This window comes from Aricia agestis, chromosome 3 (genome assembly GCF_905147365.1).
Source record: "Aricia agestis chromosome 3, ilAriAges1.1, whole genome shotgun sequence".
In the NCBI taxonomy this organism is placed as follows: Eukaryota; Metazoa; Arthropoda; class Insecta; order Lepidoptera; family Lycaenidae; genus Aricia; species Aricia agestis.
In genome coordinates this window covers 8,024,797-8,052,701 of record NC_056408.1, presented here as the reverse complement: position 1 = coordinate 8,052,701, position 27,905 = coordinate 8,024,797, and the positions used below count along the sequence as shown (strand labels likewise).

The following is a 27,905-nucleotide window of genomic DNA, read 5'->3' as shown; positions in this document are numbered from 1 at the left end:
ATTAACTTTATGGGCCTACCACGATCTTCCTTAAAACTATCATGTTTCCAGAACACTTTGTTGTAAGATTACAATAACATTACCGTAATCACTTTTTAAATATAATTTTACTAAAAAACAGAAAAAAATGCAAAACATTGTTAAATCCGCTGTGAAATATCAACTTTTTTAAGATCGCTAGCTTGACTTTAAATTAAAATTGCTTATCTGTCAAATGGTGTCGCTTAGTAGGGGTGGTGGTAGGCCTCCAGTTTTGACGTACCGCCTAAAGGTAAGCGTCCACAGGTCGGTATTGTACGCAACGGACGTCTCGCATCAAACGGATAATTTTTTCACAGTACGTCCTCTGAATTGGCAGCGTACGGATTACCGACTAGCCAGTATTTTTATCTTCAAATTAGTCCAAACAAAGTTCCTAAGTCAAAATTTCTGCTTTCGACTTTTCCATCCACATCCCCCTTTAGAGCATTCATTTACTAGGTTAGTGTACCTGTGGACGCTTACCTTTACGCGGTACGTCACAACTGCAAGCGTGATAAACTGGCGACGGCTGCCGGCTGCCGCCGACACGTGCCGTCGTCTGCCGTCGACTGCCGCCGACGCGTGCCGTCGACACGTGCCGTTCGTCTGTAAGCGCTCTTAAAGTTAGCCTTAACTATAACCATAACTTTGTCCATAACTTTAACTTTAACCACGCCTCTGGTGCAAGTTCTAAGTCTATGGGTGCAACCAGTATATATTAAGTCTATGGGTGCAACCCACCCTTAGTAGGTACACACCTAGTGCCTCTAAAAATCTATCTGCAGCTTAAAGTTTACAAAAGCTAATGTTACTGATGGTAGATATAAAATGCATTAGCTTAAAAATTACTGCTTTTACTATACATACATTACTCAACTACAATTATAACATAAAATCTACAATGGGGCCACCATTGTAGATTTTATGGTCTTAAAATAAAAAATAATGTTGTATTTTACTGAAAACCCTTATTTATTAGACATTGTTGAAAGGTATTTAATGTTTTATACAAAACAGTCTTAATATTAATTATTAATAATATTCACTCCTACGAATACTATTATAATATTATTAATCACTGTTACTTAAAACACATTGTGTTAAGATTTAAGACTTATAGTATTAATGTGTAGACTGTAGACAATACTATAGATGTAATTGGGAAGGCAAATTGTAAACAGTCACAAAGGCCAATTCACAATACATAGTTCGATTCGGATTCAACAACTTCAGCTCACAACCTGAATATTATAGTCATCCACATCTTGTAAATCTGAGTAGGAAAGCTATTTCAACTTTTAAGTAGCACGGCAACTGAAACATATGTACTGATCATTGACCAATAACAGCTCTTCTCTGCTTAAAAAAGTCTGTCTATCTGCACTTATAAGTAGCTATATATAAGTGTCTACTGTGAGTCACTGCTCGAGCTGGAACTTGAATCTGTGGACATCACTTCTACATCTTCCTGTGTGGGGGCCTCTTTGTTCCGGCCGTCCAGTGACACGGAGTTCCCACCACCAACCGACATGTGGAGCTCGCCTGACGGGTGCCATGTAAACTGGTTTGTGGCTGATGCTGGAACTGAAATTGAGAAGGCAATTTACTTATTTTTTGTTTATTTTATTTTACTTAGTAAACTAAATTTTGACTCTTTATGACCGTTTTTTATAGAAACATCTTTATTGGGAAAAATCATTTAGCTGTAAATATGCTTTTTATTTGGTGTTTGCTCCATTGCCAATTTCATTTGATACTATACTATAATGATGGACACAAACAACTCCATTGCGACGACTCCATTGGAATTAAATTAATAAAAACCATACATTTTTCGGCCACAAAACTATCCTACTATCTTTACAAAGTATCTGTAAATCATATTTTCACTAAAATTGTTCAGACTTTTAAGCGTGAAGAGGTTACTGACAGACAGACAAACTGACAGATAGACTGACATACTTTCGCATGAATAATAAATGCGAAAATGTGCCTGTCTTTTTATTATTAGTAATAATATAATTGTATACACTGACTTAGTATGTAAACAAGTAACAATTTAGGCTTCAAGTCATTGCATTGCAAATTGGTTGTATTGAATCACGTACATATGTTAAGCATTCAAAGCATGTAAGTCGAAGATGCCATCAACATAATAAGATACAACATGGGGAAGTACAAATATATTGCGAGTCATTCCATATTGTATGGCATTCTTTACATATATGTACTTGTATTAGGTTGACAGTGCCATTATATCATGTTTTAAGTGAAAATAGCTAGCTACAATTGGTCAATGTAAGCCGGTCATTGGTCAATTATAGAATCTTATAACATAAATTGTTTCTTACCTCCTCCAGTTGTTATTCTGTGTAGATCATTGAGAGTGGAAGGTGTATGACCATTTAGTGGTAGATCACATAGACGTCCAAGCATTCCAAGTCTCATCTCCAAGTCAGTTGGGTATGGACGCCGAGGATCTCCGGGTTGCCACGATAAAGGCGCACTGACGGCATTGGACGCACTTATTCTGCAGAAAGTAAAGGTATGATATATTTTTAAGAAGTATTTAAAGTTTACGGATTTTGTTTTGTTTTACAATGAATGCACTAGGTACATTCTAAAAAGGAAAAATCTTTACTTAATTAAAAATATTATGTTAGCAATTTTTTTGGCAAGTAAAAAATAATTATTGTAAATAAACTTTATTAACTCATCAATCCCCAAGCGGCACCCTGCTGTTGCATAACAATTGAAAATCTTTTGTGTCTGCGATTCCCACGATCGAAGTATTAAGGCCAAAATGTCACATTATGTATTATACAAGATGTTAGTGTAAACACCGTTATCCTTGAAACCATCAAATGAGCCCGGCAAAATGAACAACTTTTTCTATGAGAATAATGCTGGGAACTCAAAAAAAGCCATCTTCATACCCATACAAATTGCCAATCCGGGCATGCGTATGGGTATGAAGACGGCATTTTTTTTTTTAATTCCCAGCATTGTTCTCAAAGAAAAAGTTGTTCATTTTGACGGGCTCATTTGATGGTTTCAAGGATAACGGTGTTTACACTAACACACATATTATAGCAGTAGGTACCTGTGAGCAAATTTAACCAAATCTTCTGAAGGTACTGGCCTCTTTCTTGATTTTACAATAGATGCAAGTTTTTGTCTTGCCTGATACAATGATGTTGCTAAGATTTGCTCAGCGTCTTTAAGTTGCCTTTGTAAGTGGTGGATATCCTGGTCCTAAAACAATTTAACATAATAAAATTATGTGTAATGATACTTAAAATACTTTATTAATTACGTAACTATTATGGATATACCTTATTATCAACTTCTGCTTTAAGTTCATTCATTTTTTGCTGTATCTTGGCCTGTTCGGCCGCAAGTTCTAATGTTTTCTTTAGCTCAGCGTCTTTCGACAACAACAAGTCTGTTAACTGTGCATGGTCCGATGCTGACAATCTCTGGGGCTTAGGAGCAATGGAAACTTCGATAAGTTCTCTAAAATAAGTGGTTCATATAAGAAAAATGCTTTTAACGAAACTAAACTGAGGTAGTGTTATTACTTACTTTGCGATTAATTCTATATCGTCAATTAATGATAAAAGCCTGTCCTTAGTACTCAAATGAGACGCCATTTGTATGTAATTTTATTTAGAATTTAGAATTGTTATAAACTGTAGACTGTACTTGTAGTAAATAAAAATAACAATATCCCGAAACAATCACAGAACCAAGTTTCAACCTGTCAAATCACAAATGCTATCTGACTTTGACATATTGTAACGTCACAAGCAGTGTTGCCAGACGGCCAACTCGGTTTCTCCCCAAGTGTTCCCCGAAATCCCCCCAAAATTCGTGATTTCAAGAAAAATCCCCCCACAAATTATAAAAGAAATTTTTTGTTCATTATGAATGGGAATTTCACAATTGGATACGATGAATGTACACTATTTCGGCAATAGCGTCCAATCTTTACAGAATCAGCATCTTCGCGAGCTCCTTGATCATTTTTATGGTTCCGTAAGTCGTAACCTAAGGGTAAAAACGGGACCATAGTACTTAGATTTCGCCGTCTGTTCCCAGATTTTTTCCTCCAACAATCCCCCCAAAAAATGGTTCCCCCCAATTTTCCCCCCATCACCTAAAAAACCCCCAAATTTGGGGGGATTCCCCCCAATCTGGCATCACTGGTCACAAGTCACAAGCGTCTTTTTTTATTCTTATAATGGCACTTCGGCTATAACCATGGCCAGTGTTGAGTATAATATTATGGCGGGAAAACAATATTCTTTATTTATTTAAATAAATAAAAAAAGTCTGTCGTCAGCGACTGCGATCTGCGTGCTCTCTCTGCGATTATTATATTTGCCATACTTGTAGTAAAGCGAAAAAGTGGCGCCATACTTGAAAAATTACGTATAAAATCTTAGGATTTTGAAATAATATTGTTCATATTCGCTACCTCCCACAGGTATGGCATTATCAGACTCCTATGACCTATTTATGATCATAATTCATACATGATACAGGGAACTGTTAAAAAAAGTTTCAGGGTGGTACAAAATATCGTTTGGCGAAAAAAAAAATTACACCTTTGCAGTCACTGATCTCCATTATACAAGTACTGTATAAAAAGGCCCATTCACTGCAGGACTGCCGTGCAGTCCTGCCGTGAATGGGCCCTTTAATGGAGGTCAGTGTAAATGCACTATGCAGTGGTATGGCGGCCATTGGGACCAAAGAGAATGTCATATACTACGTAACAATTGGGACCTGTCGGACAAGTATGGCAAGGCGATTTTCGTGAATGGCTACTCGACGATGATTAGTTATGCAAAAATTAGCCTGGTACAAATGGTTCAATTTTTTTATTAAAATTAATCAATCATCATCACGGGTCCATCTATCAACAAACACTCACTGATTTATACAAAACGAACACACAAAACGAAGAGGTAACTAAAATTGAAAGATAGTAGAAGATAAAACAAAAGAGATGGAAGTGTTAGTTTAACTAACAAAAATGAACAAAACCAAAAGAGGGACAATAAAAAAGTCAGGAAAATAACCATTGAAAATAACTAAAAAGAACGAAAGAACCGGCGCGGCGTTCGGCCACTCGCTTGCGTCACCCTGGAAACGTCCACGGTGCCGGTGGTGCAAGCGAGTGTTACCAGGGCCACCAAACGGGGAGGAACCGGCACACCCCCAGTACCACGGACCCTGGGCGCTCAATCACCAATGGGCGCCGAAGAACGCCCAGGGCGTTGATAGTGCTAAAACCAATGATATTCTATGTTACTAACGTAACTAGATTGGAAGTTTACGGTAGCAACGCGTTGCCACTTCGAAGATGCCTGCAGGCATATCTCACATACATAATGATTAATGACATAACGAATATATGACTTGACATTGTCTTTTGAACAAAAAAGTGGTTACGCATTTCTGAGAATCTTTTGTAAGACATTGCTACTCTAGTATTTTAGAAACTCATTGGCTAAAACTGGCACTGGTACATGTAACATGCCTACTATTTTGAATGCCAACGATTGCAAATTGCTCTGTTGACCTACCGAGAAAAACGCAAACAGTCCGTTCAAATTTATTTTACCTTGAACTATCTATAAAAATGAACCTTATATATTTGGTATAAAGGTTACAGGTAAAAGTCTTAATTCATTGTATGCAGTGTGCACGCAGTCATCGCGTGATGGCTTCCCAGTCCCCGCGCACGGCGGCGCGGCGGCGCACCGCGCACGACGCAGTGGGGAAGGAGCGGGGCGGGGGACAATCACACTACGAGCATGCGTACTCCACGTGCTCGTGAGAATCTATTACTGTAGCAAGGACTTTCATTTTGAATAAAATTAAAACATATTGTACTTAATATGTTTGGACAAAACAATATTGTCTGACTAGTTAATGTAAACTGTGTATGTTATTGCACTAAATCTATATATTAATACGTGAGCCAAAAACTTTGTATCCCTCTTGACGAAAAATGGGGAAACGTGGGTGAATGAAATTTTGCACAGTTATAGTTTATATGGTGAAGGAGTGCATCGAGCTAATATTATTTTGAAATTATGCTTTTATCATACATTTTTTTAACAAATAAAACATTACACACATTACAACACACACACTAGGAAAAATGACAGATTTTTGAGTGACAAGCCTATACATACGAATTATACCCTTTTATTTATGGTTGAAGTCTGTTGACAACAAGGTGACAAATTGAAAATGGATTATGGTTTTTTTTATTGGATCTTAGATACTAAGACAATGCTTACACGGCCAGTCTCAGATCCCCAGAGATAAGAGTCAAGAGTTGAAAAAAATATTATGATAAAGTCAATATTTTTTTACAAAATATAGGAAGTGGTCCTAATGTCGTTGAAACTAAGGTCGAATTTCGACCATTGGGCGATCTCTAGTACCTTATAATATTTTAGAGTTAAGTATTTAAATTTATGCATCGTTTAGAAGCTAGAGCGTTCGAAGAAGGAGTTAAATTATCACTTATTTTTATTCTCTGCTCCTTATTATATTTTATTTAAGTACAAAATAATTTTAATAAAACATAGGCAACAACTTGTTTGTAAATCAAAAAGAAAATGAAAGCGCAACGAACAAGTTTTCACTGCTACAGTAATAAAGACTCAAAGTATTGTATGGGCAATAGAGCATGCAAATCAGTATGTTTGCAAGACGTTCTATTAGTTAATCCAAGGAAAAACTTACTTTTCTAAATTCCCAATCAATTTACATTCCTATATATCCCATTTTTCTCGTAGAACTAACATTAAGTATCGAAATACCATATGTAATGAATTTCGACAAGTTTATTTTCACGTTTTGTTAACATACTGTATTCGCTGCACTGCGGTGTTCGCGGGGCGCGGCGCGGAGGGGAGGCGGGCCGAGGGCATTCATTCGCTCGCTCGCCGCTAGCAAGAACCGTTCCAGTATATTCGTAACTGCAGTAGATGTGATATTGGCACTCTTGCCAATCTAATGGAACAGCGTTCCTTCGGCGAACTGTCCCCGGCGAACATTTACAAGACTAACATCCTGCACAAACGCGACAGTTGCAAGCAGCAAATCCTGTTGCTTCTATTATGTTGTTTAAACGGATCATCGAAGGAAAGTCGATGTTGAACACCGATGCGAAGGCGAAGGCACCGGAGAAATGTTCTAGAAGGAAGTCCGAATGCGATGGTTGTGTGGAACACTCCACGTAAGTACTGAGAAGTACTAGCGTTATAGAATAAACAATTTTAATCTTTGGTGTTGGTAAATAAACAAATTTATGTTTACCTAATGCCATGGCCCATGTAATCTGTAGCTTGGCTCAGAGGTATACAGTATCGTACTAATAGTTAAGTACCTATAAGGCACAGAATAGTATAACATAACATTAGTAGTACCACAGAATAGATAATAGTACAAGGTAGTACACCAACCTATAATATAGGTTGGTACCAAGTATAATATATTATAATAATATTATGTAGTAAGCTTGATAGATATATATTTTACCTTGCTTATTGACAGGGCATAAACCAGATAACTTACCTACTCGAGATCAGCTGTGACCTCACTGTAACAAAATAATAAAGGTTCTCAAGACTTATCTAGCAAAACAAACCTTTAAGTAGGTATTTAACACGGTAAATGATGGTCAAATTTCCAATCTAAGTATCTGAAATTTTGGTAACTGGTGAAAACTTATAATTAAATCTAGATGTCTGACCGCCGTACTCAGATACATTTAATTATGATTAAGCTTCAATTTAATGAAGAGTTTGACAGATAATGTATGGGACTTATGTCTTTAAATATTTTTTTTTAATTTTGAATGACTTAATTACAATTAAGTAATTAATGTTCCACTCTAAGTGCGGCAGTTAGGGCTTAATTGCATCAATCTAGTTTAAAGTAACGCGTGGATAAAATAGCATTTCATCTGTTTCGTTCTTTAGATAATAAATACATAATAATTATATAATAAGACAAGAGAGATATTACGCTAAAGTCGGAGCAGACAGCAGAGGGCGCTACTAGCACATACTTAGGTACCTATAATCTACAGCACTGATATCCATTATAGGTACAAGTACGCTGGACCTATGATACCCACCTGCTCTATGTGCCTATTTGAAGCGGAATCAGCGCCCCCAATGCGGGGGAAGAGAACTAAATCTGACGTAAATTGCAAATGGCCGCTTAATCGTTATTGGTTGTCATCACTAGTATTAGTTCCAAGTACTCTCACTATTGCTATCAGCGCCAATATGGCGACTTTCAAACGTCATTTTTGTGTCAGATTTAGTTCTCTCCCCCCGCATTGGGGGCGCTGATTCCACTTCAAATAGGCACAAAAAATAGCTGTCATTTCAAAGGGTATCTTATGTCTAGCGTACTTGTATAGAGGTCACGTCAATGAAGCTATTCTATTGGTTCTCAAGAACATATTCTTCGCAACACATCTGTGGTGAAAACGCAGCGTCCTCAACACTTATAATTGTTGATGTTATTAATCATATTTTGTTAAAAAATAACGCCTTTTCATTCATTAATACAAGAGCGAAAGAGATAATAATAATATGCATTGGTAAATTGGAAGTTGGAACCAAAACCTATCAATGCTCGAAAATATGCAATGGTGAAGAATATAATATTCATACCAGAATAGTAAAAATATATTAAATAAGTAATAGAAAAAATATGAAAAGATATAATACTAAGCAATTAAATTACATTAAAAGGCAAAAAATAGGTCGTAATGATAATAAGTAATGATCATCAGATATGCCTAATAACGAATACATAACAAGTGACTCAGATACTATATTTTTAATCAGCAATCTTAAAGAAGTTAATATTAAACCGTGTCAGCTAGTAAACACAAATTTTACTAGCTTACAAATTTGTTTAGCCACAAATATCATTTCAAGTACTTAAGTATGAAAAATAGATGCAGGCTGATTCCCAGACCCACAATACAATCTGACAAAATATTATCAAAAATCGGTCTAGTCTTTCGGAGGAGTTTGACAACAAACATAAGTTAAGGCAGGTTAAGGTCTTAAAAGAGGAGGTCTAATTCCATAAATCTAAATTTGAAATTCCATCTATTCTCTTATCTCTAGCGGGTCTAACCTGTGTTCCAAATTTGAATAGAGGCTAGATCAATAAATGACGTAAGATTACGTCGCGTCGTGCGTCGGTGACGTCATCATGACGTAACAAAAAATATAATACTACTGTTAAATAATTCCGTTTCTTGGTTTCTATCATAAAGTTAATATTTCCGCTAGGTATATTAACTTTATGGTTTCTATTGGTTGTTCTGATTGGTTGTTTCGGAAGCAAACAATCTATTGATAAAGATAAATATTCGTAAAAATGCTTTATTGCTTTGATTGGTTGGCGCTATAGCTATTGTAGATGTATGCTATATATGCTGCAACATTGAACCAATTGTAAAGGCCAAATATGAAGTTATAAGTTACTGGATATTACTACCTTTTATTATCGACTAAGAGTATTCAATGTCCCCGATACTCAAAATATCTCCATTCTCCATACGCGACTCCATTAGCGATTTAACGGCGAAAACAGAGATGAATGTCCATTGTCCAAAGACATAGATAGAAAGATGGATAGACACGTCTTTCGTGTTTATAATATTAGTGTTGATCTTATTTCTCTCAGTTATAAAATACAATCACTGCATTTTAAATACGTATTTAAACTAACGAGAACGGGTTAAGTAAAACAGTAAAAGCCAATAATACAACCAAAAGGGTAAAATATTGTAATGAACGTCATATTTTTAACAGCATTTAAATATCTTTATTTTGAAAGTGGGTTGGAGAAAGTTTCTTTCTTCCGACTGACGTGTGTATTGTCTCTTGAATCTTTATTCATTTCGTCGACAAAAATGACTTTGTAATAAAAGTATAAAGAAAACTGTGACTAATATAAAACTTCTAATTTGAATGTAGGTTTTAGAAGATTGTTTAATGAATGTAAAAATAATAATTTTGATTGCTTATTCATTAATTTCAATGCAATTCTTGAATCAATGAATAATAATCATTATGCGAAAACTTGTTCTGATTTGGTCACAGATTTTAGAAGGATTTGGTATTAACTTAACTCCTTTGATTTCTACGCTAAAATTAGTTAAAATATTAGAATATTATGTGTGCTAAGTTTAAGAAATATCGTGTGGATTAGATATTAAAAATAAATAAAATACCGAATTTCTGTAAGTGAAGAAAGAGTAATGTTGCAAGAAGTTGTAGGTGCTTGGTCAGTCATAGGGAGTAGGGACATTGAAAATCTTGTCCCAGGCACTACAGTGTTTGAAGAGAATCGCTCAGAAAATGTGTAAAATAACAGATTTACATTTTGTAAAGCAATCGTCTGCCTGAACTTTTATTGGTTTCGCTAATTTTCATTCTGTAGGAGAAGATGACGGTAATATATTTAAGATTTGAAAAGACTATAAAATTGTTGATTTGGAAATTTAATTTTTAATGAAAATCAATGAAATAGCTGGAAATAAAGAAAATATTAAGTATAAAAGAAGCAGTTGGTTGTATGAAAACAGTAAAAAGTGTAGACTGTAAAAAGAAGACTACTACGTAAACAGTACGTGTAGCTAAAAGCTCTATAAATCCTTTATACTGTAAGTACTAAACCGCTAAGATATTGATTCAGTTTATTATTAGAGTCTCAGCTGACTCTAGAAGTCTAGAGTCTCGCTAGTCGCTTTAAGTTTCCAGTCTATAATGATAACAATGTAAAGAACCAACATGTAATAACTGAATGTAATAATAGTCATCGTTAAGGTCCTTGTACTTAAACTACAGCTTGCAATGATAGGCTTAACTACAGCCTGCAAAAACCAGTTTGAGGCACACTTATAGAAGGGTATACAAATAAAAAGTATACACTACTAAGAAATTGGTGCGATTAGATGATTATTGAACATGTGTGGTGGGCCAAAGCCCGATTTTTTTTCTACACCCCCTTTCTTCTGATAAATTTCGTTGCGGGTCCCAAGACAGCTTTAGCATGTCCCTCGGGCTCCCTGAGATCGTATCAAAGGGTTTTCGTGGTTGGATACCGCTGTCGATCCTGGCGACACAGGAGATACAGTGGTGGGAATGTGTGGTGGACCAAAGATTATTGAAAATTTTCTAGTTGATGAAGCAAAGAGATCAGTAATAATAAAGACAAGAAATACATTAAAGTAAAAATAAGAAGATTGAGATTTATGGAATACGTAAATAACTTTTTCTTATTATCTTGTTAAACAACTACGTTGACCTTTTTAAAAACTGGTTGAGAAAGCTAGGGTTAACATTGCACATTGACTTAAGTATATTTTTAGATCTTAGGTGCAGGATTCTATATATAGAACCCTAGCTCTCACCAATAGCCCTAGCATTAGCTATGCCTTTGGTGAGGAGTGAAGATTGAGGAATGAGGATAGAAAATTTGGGAAAGTATGTACCGTGCGTCAACTCAAAAATAATATGTTAAAGTAAAAAAGAAAACAAAATCTATGCGTTGATGGATCTTTTAGAACGCTTCTCAATAGAATCATACATTGACAGTTTCTATCCAAATTCGACCACGTTTTAGGTGTGGTAGAATATTGGACGGGCGTCCTAAGAATCCTAAGATGAAAGTCTCTCGTTGTTTTGATATATTATATTCAAATATTTACTAGAATTGTTTTCTTCAAGTAATCAGTTATCGGGGGCTCGTCCCAAGAAATATTTATCGTCTTATGACGACATGTTTGTGCCTCTCGGGGTCAACGTATCAGAACCTTAGATACCCCTAACGTTTATATAAACTCTGGCACTCGTCTTTGTTGGTCAGTCTCTCTCCAATGTAAGAAGCACTTTGACAAACACGAGAACAAGTTTCATCTCTGTTATACGGATCGAATGTAGGTTCTTTAGTTTTAAGACCTTAAGTATCTTGTCTTTAGAGGTTCTAATAATAGTATCTTTTCAGTATTCTGGAGGAAATGACGAAGATGGTGCTGCTTGGTGTGGTGTTATGGGCAGGGTTGACGTTTGGGAGTCATGTAGCTCCCTATCCCCTCAATTTGATCGTTTCTTCAGGTGAGTCATTGTAGTCAGTAGGTCTCATTTTTTAAGATTAATTAAGGGTCAGTGAAATTTTGCAGAAAATTGCGCGGGTTTTTCGTGATTTATCAAAACAAAAATAAGGAAAAAAAAACGATTTAGAGCTAATTGCTTTAACACTGCGACGCTAATATAAGTAGAAAAACAAGTTCTTAGTCAGCCCTTGCTTCGTAGTCGTTGAGGATAACACGCTCATAAAAATCATAAGAATATTAAGGAAGTTCCCTTGATAAGGATTCAAAAGTTTTCAATGTATTTAAGTCATGTTTACTTTGACCGATAGAACTAGAAGCATTAGCTCTACGTCATCACTGTCTTCCATTAGCCGGCAAGTGATAATGAAATCCATACTAATATTATAAATGCGAAAGTATCTCTGTCTGTCTGTTTGTCTGTCTGTCTCGCTTTCACGCCAAAACTACTGAACCGATTGCAATGAAATTTTGTACACAGTTATTCTAGAGTCTGAGAAAGGACATAGGCTACATTTTGATGTGGGAAAATATCTTATTTCCATGAAAATATCGATGAAAATTAATGCGCATTGCGCGTGGCCAGCGCTCATCCCGGGGGTCCTGGGTTCGAGTCCCGCAGGCGGAACAAAAAGTTTTCAATGTTCCTGGGTCTTGGATGTGTATTAAAATAATATTTCAAAAATCTTAAATATATTTTATGTATAATATTATAAAAAATCCAGAAATATATCGATGCAATGAACATTTTAGTTCTAATACGATTCAACAGATGGCGTTTTATTTTTTACTTCATTGTAACATAGAACTAATCATACTTATTAGTTATTTATGTTTTTGTTTATAGTTTTTAATACGTTAGAATATTATGTTTAATAATATTATTATCACTTGGTATAATAATAATCAATCTATCTTATCTTATAGAACTCCTACTGCATTTCTAATATATGTGACAAGTTGACAACAGAAGGCGCTCTAAAATAAAGGAGTTCGAGTGTACCGTGTTGGCCTATATTCCATCCAGAAAACATATCAATGGCATAAAATATAAAGTTTAATATAAAAAAATGAAATACTTATTGTGTGCACACTGCACAGCTGTATTGATTTAATTATTTAATGACTAGCTGTTGCGCGCGACTTCGTCCGCGTGGACTTCAGTTTATAGCGCGCGATGTCAACAAAATTGGTGTCAAAAGCTTTTATAAAAAAACCCTGGTCAATCATTAAATAATTAAATCAATACAGCTGTGCAGTGTGCACACAATAAGTATTTAATTTTTTTTATATTAAACTTTATATTTTATGCCAAATTTTAAAGCTTATTTAGCCCCCCAATTACACAACTTTACCCATAAACTATTTATCATTGATAGGTTTAAGGTTACGTCACTGCACAGATAAAGTACTGAGTTATTTAATACCGTAGAATAGATATAACAATCGAAAAAAATCAAAACTTAAATGTAAGATGATACCACCTCTTATAGAAAGACTTTTAAGCAAGCGTCAGCGCGATGTAGAAGACGCACGGTACCATCTATTATGAATTTTTGGAACTAACTTAATTTGAACAAATTTACGCATTTTCACCCCCTTACAACCCTTTTTTCCAGTAAAAAAGTAGCCTATGTCCTTTCTCAGGTTTTAGACTATCTGTATACAAAATTTCATTACAATCGGTTCGGTAGTTTTGGCGTTTGGCGTGAAAGCGAGACTGACAAACAGACAGAGATACTTTCGCATTTATAATATTAGTATAGATTATGTGCACACTGCACAGCTGTTTTTGGGTATTTTGATTAATTAAGGGCCGCGCTATACCGGAATGGCAGCAGCGAGGCGAGCCCTTTCAGCGCTGCCATTCCGGTGTAGCGCGGCCCTAAGAGGGGTACCACTTACCAGGGTTTTAAAAAGTTTTTAAATTTGACACAAATTTTGTTGACACCGCGCGCTATAAACTAAAGTCCACGCGGACGAAGTCGCAGGCAATAGCTAGTGAAATAATAATTACAACAATATTGACCTTTGGTTCAATATAATTTACTTGATATATAACCTAGTTCTATATTATAACGTTATCTAGTAAGAGTGTTATGCTTACTTAAGTTACAGGGCTATAATTGCATTAATAAGGTACTTACTTCGATGATAAAAACATCATAGCTTCATCTAAAGTTACATTATTTACATAAACTGTTCAAAAATTTCCTTAACAAGTTTTGCCAGGTAAGATAAGATAAAAATACCAAAACGAATAGAACAGTAATAAGATATATTATATCAGTTTACTCCGAAGAGAGTCTAGAAAGCATTTTCCTATTTCAGACATCATCCACCCACCGCCGATGTATGATTTCCCATTCCCAAGCGCGCATATGCTCAAACGTCTGCCGCCTGTGACGGCCGCGCATACCAACAAGTCAATAGACATGGGCAAATTCTCTGTGGCCATGCTCGATAGATTGGAGGCAAACTTGGAAGCGTCAGGGATAAAACCGAAACCGGGATCACCAGCACAAGGCCTGGCAATTCAGGGATATCCTTCGAATGATGCGCTGAAGTATGAGAAGTCGTCTATGGTTATCACCAAAGCTTCGAAGAATCTGGTCGCTACGAGATGTGAAATGTGAGTCGAATATTTTTAGAATATACCTATAGGTCGCGCACAACCGCCCGTTCACCCGCGTCTGGAATCCGTACAGCAGTAGGGGCAGTGCTCGATTTCATCGATGGGCGAGAATTGAACGAGGTGGGTGTGCGCGAAGACGCTATTATTAGGTGGGTCTTTACTGGTAGATTGTATTGAGAATTTGAGACGGTCACACTCTAGTTTCGGCGAGTGATTTTAAAGTTGTGTGCCAAATACTGTTTGTATTTATGTCAAAGACTTTAAATGGAGAAAGAATGCATACTTTCCTTGTATTATACTTCCAATGGCACGATCTCAAACATTAAACTCTTACAGGTACGGTCTCCCTACTGACGAGTGTGCAAGTTTCATTAGTACTTTAAACCTAAAAGAGAGTGAATATGGCGCGGAGTGCGCCCAATTGGAAAGATTCACTTGTCCAAGCAACAAGATGTCGTCCAAGTATAGGATGTTTGATGGATCGTGCAACAACCCCGTCAGGTCATCCTGGGGTCAGGGCTTAACTGGTTACAAGAGGCTCCTTCATCCAAGATATTCCGATGGTATTGAGGAGGTGCGTTCCTCGATTTTTTATCATTCTCTACCATCTCCTTGTACGTTTAGTGCCCGTTTGAGGTTTCTAGCACTTTTTGTTTGGATAACGTCAATCTACAATTAGTTAACCAATCAACCACACAATGCACAAATAAATTCTTGACAAAAAACCTCAAACTGGGTGTAAGATGAATTTAATCGTTGCAGCCTCTTATAAAGTAAATCATTCCTTAAAATAAGTACTCTATTTTTTTCTAACATGAATTTAATAATTGCAGCCCCGCCGTGCGGTCGGTTACAATCCTTTACCATCAGCACGCCTGGTGAGCACAGTCCTAGCTGACAATAAGGACAGACCTGATGAAAAGAAGACAATGGCTCTACCGGTGTGGACTCAGTTTATCTACCACGATTTAGTTCATACTCCCGTGCGGAAAACAAGTAAGTTTAAAGATGCTCTATTATTGTCCTTTTATATCTTGCTCTTGACTCTTGAGTCAAATTCGAAATTCAAAATTCAAACTCCAATCTGAAATGTTTTTTTTTTTTTTACTAGTGCACACGGACCAGGCCATACGCTGTTGCGACAACTCCGGCAACAACCTGGCACCCCGCTACATCCATCCCAACTGCATGCCGATCTCTGTGTCGGATAAGGATCCCGTCTTCAAGAACTGGTTCGTCTCTTGTATGGAGTACACCCGCTCTATGACCACATACCGTGGAGATTGCACATTCGGAGCGGCTGAACAGGTAGGGTAATTTAACCATTTACGTATCCAAGTTATGTTACATACTTAATTAGGTATACATTATTTTATCAAAATAATATTGTTTTATCATAATATTATATCCAATTGAGTTTAGAAAGGGTTTTCGGTTCTCTATACATTCAGGTCATTTAAATTAAGTACATGATATTATTATCATTCTGTTACTTTCGAATAATTTGATGACTTTGTAGACCGTAGTCTACCCTTTACAATTGATAATAAAATATATAACAATGCGTCAATTTGCTTATCAGTACCTGGATGACCGAGCTTTGCTCGGTATAGCAAACACTCATTGACTTCTTGAATCGTGTTACTTAATAACGCCATCTGCTGGTCGTTAAAACAATTAGTTGCTTACAAAATAGTATTATTATTCGCCAATAGATGTCAGGAAGAGTCATATTTTTCTGTTTATCGATTATCGATAAAACACGCATAAAAAGACATTTTCTGAAAATGATTCCTAGCTAGATCAATTTATCGCCCCCGAAACCCCCTATATACTAAATTTCATGAAAATCGTTGGAGCCGATTCCGAGATTCCAATTATATATATATATATATATATATATATATATATATATATATATATATATATATATATATATATATATATATATATATATATATATATATATATATATATATATATATATACAAGAATTGCTCGTTTAAAGATCTAAGATAAGATAAGAATTGTGACGTCATAAATCATAATATCACGTGATGTTATGATGTCCTTAAATTATGTTTTTACATTCTAATAACAAAATATCATTATTTATGCCTAGACGAGGAAGACCTTCATAATAATTTACAAATTTGTATGCACGAGTCAACAAAAATATTATCTACTTTGTTAGTCATCGTCAAAACAAATCATAAAACAACAGACAGATAGTCTGTTAATAATAATATGAATTATTATGTTGGTAACGCGAAAATATTATTTTATTAAGTAACGAGATTTTGCCCGTTAAGAAGTATTATTATATACAAACTTTCCTCCCGTATTTTAACCCCTTGGAGGTGGAATTGATCAAAATCCTTTCTTATGCCTACATCATAATATCTACCTGCATGCCAAATTTCAGCCCGATCGGTCCAGTAGTTTGGGCTGTGCGTTGATAGATCACCATGTCAGTCAGTCTAATCTAAGTATATATATATATATATATATATATATATATATATATATATATATATATATACTTAGATTAGAACATGCTACTGTACACAGACTCTAATGAAGGTGTTTCGCGCTTTACGCTTACCTAAATCGTAGAATACTTTCATTATTTTCTACTAGATTTTAGATTTATTACTCTATGGTAGGACTTATCTACTATTTACTCCATTCAAGATAAGATAATAATAATCCCGTAAATGTACTAAACTTTCCTTCACGCTATGATATTATCATAACTTGATGAAACAATGCCGCATTATGGTCTAAAATTATTAATTTAATATAATAATAATATTGTCATTAGGTATTTAAAGGGACAAACACGTATTTATGATTTATATGTGATATTGATTTTCTAGAAAGAAGATAAGATTTTTATTCTAATTTAATTTTCATCGCATTTGTCCCATCTTATTTATTTATTTTTGTAATCGGAATATATTTTGTTAATGATCCAAAAAGAAAATTAGGTAGGTAGTTTACATCATTAGGTATACTTAATATAAAAATAAGTCGGGTTTTCCTTCCTGACGCTATAACTCCAGAACGCACGAACCCATTTCCACGGTTTTGCATTCGTTGGAAAGGTCTCGGACTCCATGAGGTTTATATAAAAAAAATCAGAAAAAAACTTCAAGAGAAAATCAAGAGGAAAGTAGGAAAACAGGGAAAACAGGCAAAACAACGTTTGCCGGGACAGCTAGTTGGGTATAATAACTTTACCATAACTCTATCACTTATTACGTGCTTGTGACTTTATATTACTTTTTAATTTTTATGCTATGTTAAAATTTAAACTGTGATGACCTACTTTTAATATAGCTAGTAATCTTTTGAAAGTGAAATGCATACCAAGCTAAAAATATCGAATTTGTGACGATGAAAATTCTAAATAAACATCCGCCCACCATTTTATAATCATACACAAACGTGCAGAAATAACATTATATCTAGGTATATCTAGGTATGTACTAAAATAACTTCCTATATCTAGTACCTAGGTACTGTGGCTCTAACGGATCTAGTTCGTCACGACTCACGACGTCAACAGTAGTAAATTAGTCTAAATAATCAATAAACTATAGTTTTCACAGAGCCAGTACTGGCTGCCAATAAGACTGGCAGCCAGTATTGGCTTGGTATATGCCGCGTGTGAACAGTTTTTTAAGCCAGGCCAAACTGTTCACACGCGGCATATACCAAGCCAATACTAGCCAGTACTGGCTCTGTGAAAACTATACTTTAAGTATAGTTTTCACAGAGCCAGTACTAGCTGCCCCTCAATCCTCATGAATTACGCAAATACATAATACTACACTACCAACTTAATAGTGTCTCCTCTGTATTTATAGAATATTAATCACTTTTAAATAGTTCTCATTACTCTATACCTCTATTTCAATCCATCGAAGTTAGCAAGTTTGGACTGCGTATTGAAATGAAATGATTTTTTTTATTTCGAAATCGGTTAAAAATTAACTCATTTGAACGTCTACATGAAGCCTACCACCGATTCAGGATTCAGGAACCAACCTGGCGAGAGGAACCTCGCATTGAAAAGTTTTGTATTCAAATCTCTCTTCTACCTCCGAATCCCAACAACATAGACATCACAGATGTAGAGATATTTATCGAGGCTTCTATTTGCACCCACAAAACCGGTGGAATCGATTGGTCTTGTTTTTCAAACGCCCTGAGTGAACTTGGGGTGCTACTTCATACATATTATCACGTATTACTCACAAGGTTGTTATATTTGTACAGGTTATACATTATTTGCATACAGTTTATTGATTTTATTAATGGTTTCTGCTTGTTTGTATATAAAGGAGACGTAAAGGTCTACCCGTTGTTTGACAATTATTTAAAAGTTAATTTTCGAAATAGGTGCTAAATGTAACAATAATTGGATCCTGAAATTGAAAATGTAGAAGAAAATTTCAGAAAACATGTGCATTGTAGTACATACATCAGTTTTACATAGGTAATATATTACTATACTTGTATGTAAGGACACGAAAAAGCTGTAAGTAACAATAATTGGATCCCGAAATTGAAAATGTAGAAGAAAATTTCAGAAAACATGTGCATTGTACATCAGTTTAACATAGGTAATATATTAGTTATTACTATATTTGTATGTAAGGACACGAAAAAGCAGATAAGTAGATAATATTACTTAGAATACTTATATGCACTGCGTTTTCATGCAAACTACAATGCACAGTGTTTACATTTTTGCAACAATAACAAACGATTGTAGTAAACAGATATAATTTATTCAAACGCATATAAAAATAGATCGTTTACGACAATGCACGTGATGATTTTTTATGTTTATTACTATAATTCAGTTTATTTATTAAAAATTAACCATACAAAACATCACAAGATCAAAACAATTTACTCTAAGAACAGGATAAAGATTGTTAACAAAATAAAACTAAAGTATACGTACCTATAAGCGTACAAGGCGCATAAGTATATTATGTGTTTTGAAAACTTTAAATTGAAAAGTGTCTAGAATTTTATGAAGCTGAATTTACCATAGAATGTATTCCTTACAGATGAACCAAGCGACTCACTTCATGGACGGCTCTCAAATCTACGGGTCGACCAGTCGCGATGCGATCGCTCTGAGGGAGAAGTCTGGTGGGTTGTTGAAGACAGCCGTGGTGAATGACCAGGAAATGCTGCCATTGGCCTCCAACCCGACTGAGAAGTGTCTCGGCACCGCCACTGACGCTTGCTTTGTCGCTGGTAAGTCTTAATCTAGCTATTGGGTGACTAAATTCTCTATTTGAAAGTCTAGTATTTAGACCTAGGATTTGGGACCATTGAACATTATGGTTAGATGATTAATAATAATCCTCATAGACATAAGTCTACGCAGTTATATTTGTACCCAATATGATAGTCGATAAAAAAATCAGGGATATGTAAAAAAAGGTTTTTTGACTTTTCACCAACTTTTTTTTCACCATTTTACCATAAAATATGATTTCTAGGTGATGTCCGCGCGAACATGCACCCATGGTTGACGTCGATGCACCTACTTTGGGTGAAAGAACATAACCGCATAGCTAAGGCGCTTGCTGTGATGAACCCAGGATGGAATTCCGATAAACTGTTCCATGAGGCGAGGAGGATAGTGGTCGCTGAGTTACAGCATATCACCTACAAACACTGGCTACCGGCACTTACAGGTATATAGTGTTATTTTCTTTGCGTTTTCACCTAAAATAAAACCGTTAAGTACTAATTCTGTTGAAGTAGTTACACCTAATTGGAAATACAAAGGAATGGATGGGTCATATGAGTCATGTTTTGTGATTATGTGCATAATATTTGTTCAGTAGGTTATTTTGGTGAAATTCCATGAAAGACTTCACGAAACATTTCAGTAGGTAGTTTTAATATCTATTGTTGTAGTTCATTCGAGGTTACCAATAATAATTACTCTTGATTCGTATTCAAGGAAACTCGTTGGCTCGTTATGTCAATTGAACGAGTATGTAACATACCTACATAAGAATGTACTATGAAACGTGATATTTGTTCACGACTCACGTTTCTATACTTGTGATTAGAGTTGGTAGTACTTTAAATAGTTGTTATACTACTTATTATTATCAGTTCAATATTGATATTGTTTACCAATTGTTTACTGACACGTGCTTCTTGTTTATGTAGACTGTAGAGGTTTCAAAGTTCACGTTGCTATAATATAGCATTAATATTATGACAACAGCTGTCTACATTTTACCTACACATTGGGCCAATGTATTAAGCCAGCTCATTGAGGCAACGTGTAGAGTACGGAATGTCGCTCCGAACTTATCACCAAGTACGCCTCTAGGGCCCGTATAAATAGTCAGTACTCAAGATGCATCTCGGTCTCAAGACACGGTTCAGGCTCTGTGATTGGTTGGCTGTCAAAATTTGGACCAAGATCAAGAAAAGAGCGTATTCCCTCTTAAAAGGCCGGCAACGCACCTGCAGCTCTTCTGATGTTGCGAGTGTCCATGGGCGACGGTAGTTGCTTACCATCAGGTGACCCGTTTGCTCGTTTGCCCCCTTATTTAATAAAAAAAATAATATATATATAACATTTGAAAAATCCGCTAGGTCAGATTCTCAATCAGGGGCGTCTTTCCCTTATGTACAGGGCGTGCGTTACACACGGGCGCCGCGGTCCCAGGGGTGCCGAGCGCCGCTCGGAACGGAGTTCCACTCGGCGCGCGCCCGCGTTTGCCGGCCGCCGCGCTATAATGACCAACGTGAAAAGAACTCCAGTTTGCATACATTTTGTGTTGCATCTGGTGATCTTCTTATATAAATTATCGAAATTCTAATTACAGCAAAGCGAGGCGCGCCACGAGCGGCTCGGCTTTTGCAATGTGAATATCCCACCAAAAACATTCTGTAAAAAACCTAGCCAAGTCTCGATGGCGCTGCTTGTTTATCTCTAAACAGTAATGAAATCTAGACAAAGTCGTGCTAAGCCCAAGGTTCCTGACTGCGATTTCTTTATTATGATAATTAATCCTGTTTGGGTTTCGAACAAAGCGCTGCTATCAAAGCTTCAATGAGTCACAAGTTTCTTAGCAGACAGAAGCATAAACAGACAGAATGCTCAGAAAATCAGTCGGTTGATGCTGGTGTCCATCAGGGCTGTATGCTAACGCCTACCCTATTCATACTGCATATCAATGACATGTTACAGACCAACGGCATTCATTGCTATGCGGATGGTAGTACATGACCTATATGCCGGTTCCCCCATATTTCTCGGCTAAATATCATTGAGACTCGAAACGAACTTGTGTCTAAAATAGAGAATTCATTGGAGAAAATCCCTGAATGGGGTAGACCGTAGACGTAACTTAGTCCAATTTTAACTCCGCCAAGACTCGTTTTGAGAGCGAGGTGCTCTTAAAAATCTGCCCCAGCATTGAAATACTTGGCGTAAACATATCGAGCGAATTCCACAGTTCCGATGTCATCTAGAGGGTAAGGCCAAGTTAGCCTCGAAAAAGCTTGGTGTTCTTAACAGAGCGAGACAGCATTTCAGACGGGACCAATGCCCAAAACTCTATAAGGCGAAGGTACGGCCTCATATGCAATACTGTTCTCATCTCTGGGCAGGGGCGCTAAAATACCATCTATCTGCCTCTGGATCGTATCCAACAAAGGACCGCTCGAATTGTTGATTGCCATAGTGTTACTAATAGGCTGGACTCCATGGAATTACGCCGATATGTAGCTTCATCCTGCATCCTCTATCGGTTATATCACGGGGAGTGCTCTGAGGAATTGTTCGGAATCATACCTCCTGCAACTTTTCGCCATTGTTCCACACGAAAAATATACCATCCTCATCACTTTAATGAGTGGCAGTCTTCCACCTAGAATTGTTTTGTATTTTGTATTGTAAAACTCTGGAATGAACTGTCATCAACAGTATTTCCGGACCAATACGACCTGCAAACCTTCAAGAAGAGAGCATATTCCCTCTTAAAAGGCCGGCAACGCACCAGCAGCTCTTCTGATGTTGCGAGTGTTCATGGACGACAGCATTTGGTTTCCATCAGGTGATCCGTTTGCTCGTTTGCCCCCTTTTCTTATACCTATACAATATGGAGTCCTCACCCTTAAGCGGCCAGACAAACTGTACTTGTACTATGTACCCATTTCATTTTGACCGTGCGCTTGCGGTATGGGGGCGCTAGGGTAATGTTTGCACACGGGCGCCACATGAGCTAGAGACGGCCCTGTTCTCAATGATAGAATTTTATACAATGTGTTAAACTATTAAGTTATATTAATGCACGGTTATGGCAATATATTATGAAAAGTTCGTTAAAATTAGATGCATCTTTGTGATTTTTTTCTATCGAGAAAAATTTAAGATATCGTGTTTTCGCTAGGTCGGATCCTCGGAAATATAATGTAGTTATACATATCTATGTTTAGAAAATGAAACAATTCGGGGCTTAATTTCAAGTATAAAAAGAATTACAAAATCGACAATTTAGGGTTAGTCGCCCCCTTAAAGAAAATTGTTATTGACCCCACTTAAACATTGTTTTATTTGTTTGGGTCGCTTGCATCAGAGTCAAAATTAACGTGTTAAAATATCGTGCCATCTTTCATCAATACGAGCAACAGGTCAAATACTATATTTAGCACACGATCAACTTCAAACTAGTGCCTTACTCCTTAGTCATGATCTCAATGAGGTTTTAATTTTTTTTCCAGGAAAGTCCTTCGATGAGCTCTACGACAGCTACGAAAGTGGTTACAATCCCGAAGTGAATCCGACGATAACTAACTCGTTCGCGACTGCCGCCTTCCACTTCGTCAACAGTCTTCTAGATCAGGACGTGCAGTTGGTGGATGACAAGAATAATGTGACAGCACAAAGACTAGGACAGACCTACTTCAAACCTAAGCTGGTTGCTGAGAAGAATGGATTAGAGAATCTCGCGAGGGGCATGGTCAGCCAGAACAGTCAGGGATCAGACTTCAATTATGATGATGATGTAAGTACAATAACGAAAGAATTAGAAAAAGGATTTAAGGCTGTTTACACACACGCCGCAGCGGCAGCGGCACCGCCACCGCGGCGTCGTGTGTAAGGGCCCATAGAAATACAAGGATGAGCAATGGAGCGGCACCGCCGCGGTGGCGGTGCCGCTGCCGCTGCGGCGTGTGTGTAAACCATGAAGCTATTAGAGGTGTAAACAGCCTAAGTTAGGCCCATTGACTGATCGTTTATAGTGACTGTGACTGAACAAGTCCTTTTATTTTAAATCAGCTTTCAAACAGAATTCTATTTTCGGTTGTACGTCTACTATATTTTTTTGCTTATAGAAACTATTTTTTCCGTAGCTCCGTCACCACTGGCTGGGTGGTCTGGACGTGTTGGCTATCGACATCCAGCGCGGGCGCGACCACGGCCTGCCCGGCTACGTGCAGTACCGCGCGCTGTGCGGCTACTCCGCCGTCACCAGCGTCTCGCAGCTGTCTGACGTTATGTCGCAAGAGGTAAGCTACTAGTGTTTATTACGGTACCAATAAGGGTCAAATTAGCATCATAGCTATAATTGTTAAAGCCCGCTTTGAAATTGATTTGTAGCCGTATGTGGTGGTCATCATCATTTGGACAGGTTATGTTAAGTACAGACTCCAGCCGACAGATTACAACCAAGACTGGCTTGACCGTCGAATTTGATAGTTCCGCAAATTGTCTATAACTTAGAGCGCTTACAGAATACAGACGTACGGCACTTGTCGATGGCACGGCCGTCAATTGCCGTGGAATGCCGTTGACTCAAGTGCCGTTCGTCTGTAAGAAGCCTTAGCATGCCTGACAGTAATATCTAGTATCTATACATCATAACTACTACCTAAGTGCGCATTTGGGTGCTAGATTGTATTATTATAGAAATGTAAATCTTTTACAGGTGGTAGACAAGCTGTCGAAGCTATACGAGCACCCCAACGACATCGACCTCGTGGTCGGCCTCATGGCGGAAACCCCACTGCCCGGCTCGCTCATCGGACCCACCACTACTTGCCTCATCAGTTAGTATACCTACTGATATATTTTACCATTAGTTAGTGAAAGCACGTCTTAAAATACGAATCAAAAGTTAATATAGCATCAATCCAAAAGAGTTATGCTCATACCAGTCATACCTGAATAAAACTCATTAAATTATCCACTCCTACTACTAAGGTTATGCTCGTATAATATAGATGTGTGCTGTATCAACTGAATGCTAAGTTACTAACTCATTTGCGCTGTCAAACTTGAGAGGCTGTTTCTTGAGTGTGGTCAAACTAAGAGACCATATTATTATTATAACCTTGAGAATGGTATTGAGTATAATATAATACCGCTTCCTTACAGCTTACTAATAGTATGAGAGCCGTATATGAATACGGGCCTAACCATACATTTCTTGGCTTTTACCACGCAGTTGAGTAGAGTTGGAAATCCACTAGATCGTGGTCTATTTAAATGAACATTAATTTCTCTATCCACAGAGGAGCAGCTATGGCGTACTCGTTCCGGCGACCGCTACTTCTACTCGCACTCAGACGAGGCTGGTGGCTTCACCAAGCGGCAACTCACCGAGATCCGCCGCGCGTCCCTCGCGCGCCTGCTCTGTGATAACGCGGGTGTTACGCGTGTGCAGAAAGACGCCTTCCAACTGCCGTCGGAGAGGTGAGAAGAGATTTTGTTTGTGGTTTCTAAGTGAAAGTGAATGTAGTCGGTAGAAAGCATGTGTGATGCGTCGACTTTAAAAGCGTAACAAGTATATTTTATCGAGTTGAATGGAATTTTAAATAATTTGAACACATAACGCGATCTAACGCAACTTCACTTTAAGTGGCCCATTCACTATCCTGCATAAGCCGGTGGACTGCACGGCGTGCACTGCCGTGAATGGGCCCTTTTAAGGTATCACCTTCTAAACTGCTTGAAGGCTCTTTCGTGCTCTAATATTCGAATCCTGTGAGATAAAAAAGTTTAGAGGCACTAAAATATTCGCATGGACGGTATCTCTTGCTCTCTCTTTTAAAATCTCAAAGGACTTTTAAAATTACCATAGGAATTACGATAAGGGGATTAAAAATAAAGCAGGGAAAAGCGTTGTATGACTTGATATTATGTCACGTCTAAGACCTTGAAGTGGTTCTGGATTTAATTTTATATGAGCGTAGCTCATTTTATTTCCGCCGCCTCATATACGAAATCTGCCCCCGAGGACGCTGACGCCCGTAGGCCCGCGGCTGCCGGTTTATCTTCCTATCCTTGAAGAGTCCTGTCGTCATAGTCCATAGCTAATAAAACATTTATATTCCAGCAACCCAGTGGTCTCGTGCGACGACATCAAGCGAGTCAACCTGGAGTTCTGGGCAGACCCGGCGCAGCAGCCCGACATCTTCGCGCGCACCAACCAGTGGATCAAAACCAAGGTCGCCAGCACCAACGTCACCAAGTAGACTGATTTAGTTGTACATGTCGATGGTGCAAGTTTAAGAACTTGATGAAATAGAACTTAGAAGCCAATTCTCATCTATTTGAAAGTTGTAAGAATCCAATTCTCGTAAATATCGATTTCACATAAAATTGCCTATTGCGGGGTATTTAAAATTTAATTTTATTATTCAATTCAAGAATTCAGTTCATTGGCTTGTCAGAGACCTAAGTTGTGGGTCAATACACGACCGCTCTATAGCTAGCATTGAGAAGTGCAGTTTGGATAAAAAGCTATAAATTTTAATAATATTCTAGAGGTGACAACTCAAACTCCAAGAATGGAATTTACAGAGGCTATTGAGCCATAACTTTTGGCTTGTAATTTTTAATTGAGTCTGTCATACAACAGTTCGTGCACCATCGATAATAATAGATTCAGTATTGTGTTGTTTACATTGTATTTAGCTTAAGTATATTTTGTTAATGTAGGGCCCTTTCAGTCTTTGTACTTTGTCACTCAATAATGAACCTTATTGTAATAGGCGTAGGGTTAAGTTTAGTCAGGGCCCTCGTTAGTACAGTCAGCTGCGCTACCACTTGGAATAAAATCCTTAATACCCTTAGTAATAAAAATATTATGTACCATCGAAGAAATTGATTTATAGGCAGGTGACGTACGTCATTTGGTCGCGTTGTATTAATTCAGTGATAGTTTTGTTCAGTCGGCTGGATTTGACGTAAGGCTTCGTCCACATTTGTATCATTTGCGCGATCAGATCTCCGATCAGATCTCCATCGCGTATCATCGAAGCGTGTCAAAATGATACGCGCATCATGATACGCCCCGATCGCTATTAACCGCGATACGGCGCGATGATCGCGACGGAGATCTGATCGCGCAAATGATACAAATATGGCCGCACCTTAACGCGACCAAATTACCTAGGTCCGCCATCTGTCTTTGTCCTTCGAGCTTAGTTAGATAAGGACAACACATTGCTTAACGTATCCGTTGTAAGTATAAATAATTTTATTAGTAGGGTCTGGGTGGTAAATTATTTAGTTGACTGTACATGTCCGTACGAACGGACGCCATGTTCTACAGTGGCTGTGATACAGTGGGACACCACTTCATAGTAAATGTAGTTCGGGCATAGGTTGTCTAGATTCATATGTTAAAAGATCTAGATATCTATCATTAGATGCACTATTTGTGTGCTTGAAAACGATTTAGTTAATCGAATTATTTAAATGTTATTCGGATTTAGTCGGAATTTTTTGTGGCTTCAACATAATGCCATTAATGGAAAGATTAGGCAAAAGCATTCTCAGTAATATGCTGATTTTCAACTTGTGTATGCCATCGGCATCGTACCAAAGAGTGGATTGCAAATTTTAATCATTAATGATACGATAAAATATGTTCTATAACGTTCCTACGGTAATTTTAATGTACTCGCAAGAGCTCAAAGCACAGTTATTTTGTTTACTCTAATGTCTTAGGGTTGGACCTCATCTGGCAGCACGGAATCGCATATTTTGTTCCGCCTGTGCTACCA

The 27,905-nt window shown here is 37.2% G+C and overlaps 2 protein-coding genes across 4 annotated transcripts; one reads left to right on the top strand and one right to left on the bottom strand.

The window, feature by feature from the left end:
- Nucleotides 1–974: 974 nt before the first annotated feature.
- On the bottom strand, nt 975–3,770 carry LOC121740215 (mediator of RNA polymerase II transcription subunit 4). The gene is made up of 5 exons (XM_042132852.1): nt 3,607–3,770; nt 3,357–3,537; nt 3,125–3,276; nt 2,373–2,551; nt 975–1,605 (listed from the first exon to the last, which is right to left on the bottom strand). The coding sequence occupies exons 1-5, from the start codon at nt 3,672–3,674 to the stop codon at nt 1,430–1,432; spliced, it is 756 nt and encodes a 251-aa protein (XP_041988786.1). The 5' UTR covers nt 3,675–3,770; the 3' UTR covers nt 975–1,429.
- On the top strand, nt 2,454–27,830 carry LOC121740214 (peroxidase-like). 3 transcript variants are annotated; one of them, XM_042132850.1, is made up of 13 exons: nt 2,454–2,566; nt 12,091–12,200; nt 14,528–14,828; nt 15,168–15,405; nt 15,665–15,827; nt 15,943–16,139; nt 19,919–20,111; nt 20,360–20,557; nt 23,613–23,896; nt 24,246–24,401; nt 24,821–24,941; nt 25,407–25,587; nt 26,231–27,830. In XM_042132850.1, the coding sequence occupies exons 2-13, from the start codon at nt 12,104–12,106 to the stop codon at nt 26,367–26,369; spliced, it is 2,268 nt and encodes a 755-aa protein (XP_041988784.1). In that variant the 5' UTR covers nt 2,454–2,566; nt 12,091–12,103; the 3' UTR covers nt 26,370–27,830. The 3 variants fall into 3 exon arrangements, with proteins under 3 accessions (XP_041988784.1, XP_041988783.1, XP_041988785.1); XM_042132849.1 differs by lacking the exon at nt 2,454–2,566 and adding an exon at nt 6,975–7,285; XM_042132851.1 differs by lacking the exon at nt 2,454–2,566 and adding an exon at nt 11,932–12,022.
- The last annotated feature ends 75 nt before the right edge of the window (nt 27,831–27,905 follow it).

Coding starts and splice junctions, on each gene's coding strand:
- LOC121740215 (XM_042132852.1), bottom strand. CDS start 3,674: ATGGCGTCTCATTTGAGTACTAAGGACAGGCTTTTATCATTAATTGAC. Junction 3,277..3,356: donor AAGCAGAAGTTGATAATAAG/GTATATCCATAA, acceptor AAATTGTTTTAG/GACCAGGATATCCACCACTT. Junction 2,552..3,124: donor TTGGTTAAATTTGCTCACAG/GTACCTACTGCT, acceptor TACTTTCTGCAG/AATAAGTGCGTCCAATGCCG.
- LOC121740214 (XM_042132849.1), top strand. CDS start 7,167: ATGTTGTTTAAACGGATCATCGAAGGAAAGTCGATGTTGAACACCGAT. Junction 14,829..15,167: donor GTCGCTACGAGATGTGAAAT/GTGAGTCGAATA, acceptor AAACTCTTACAG/GTACGGTCTCCCTACTGACG. Junction 23,897..24,245: donor ACTTCAATTATGATGATGAT/GTAAGTACAATA, acceptor TTTTTTCCGTAG/CTCCGTCACCACTGGCTGGG.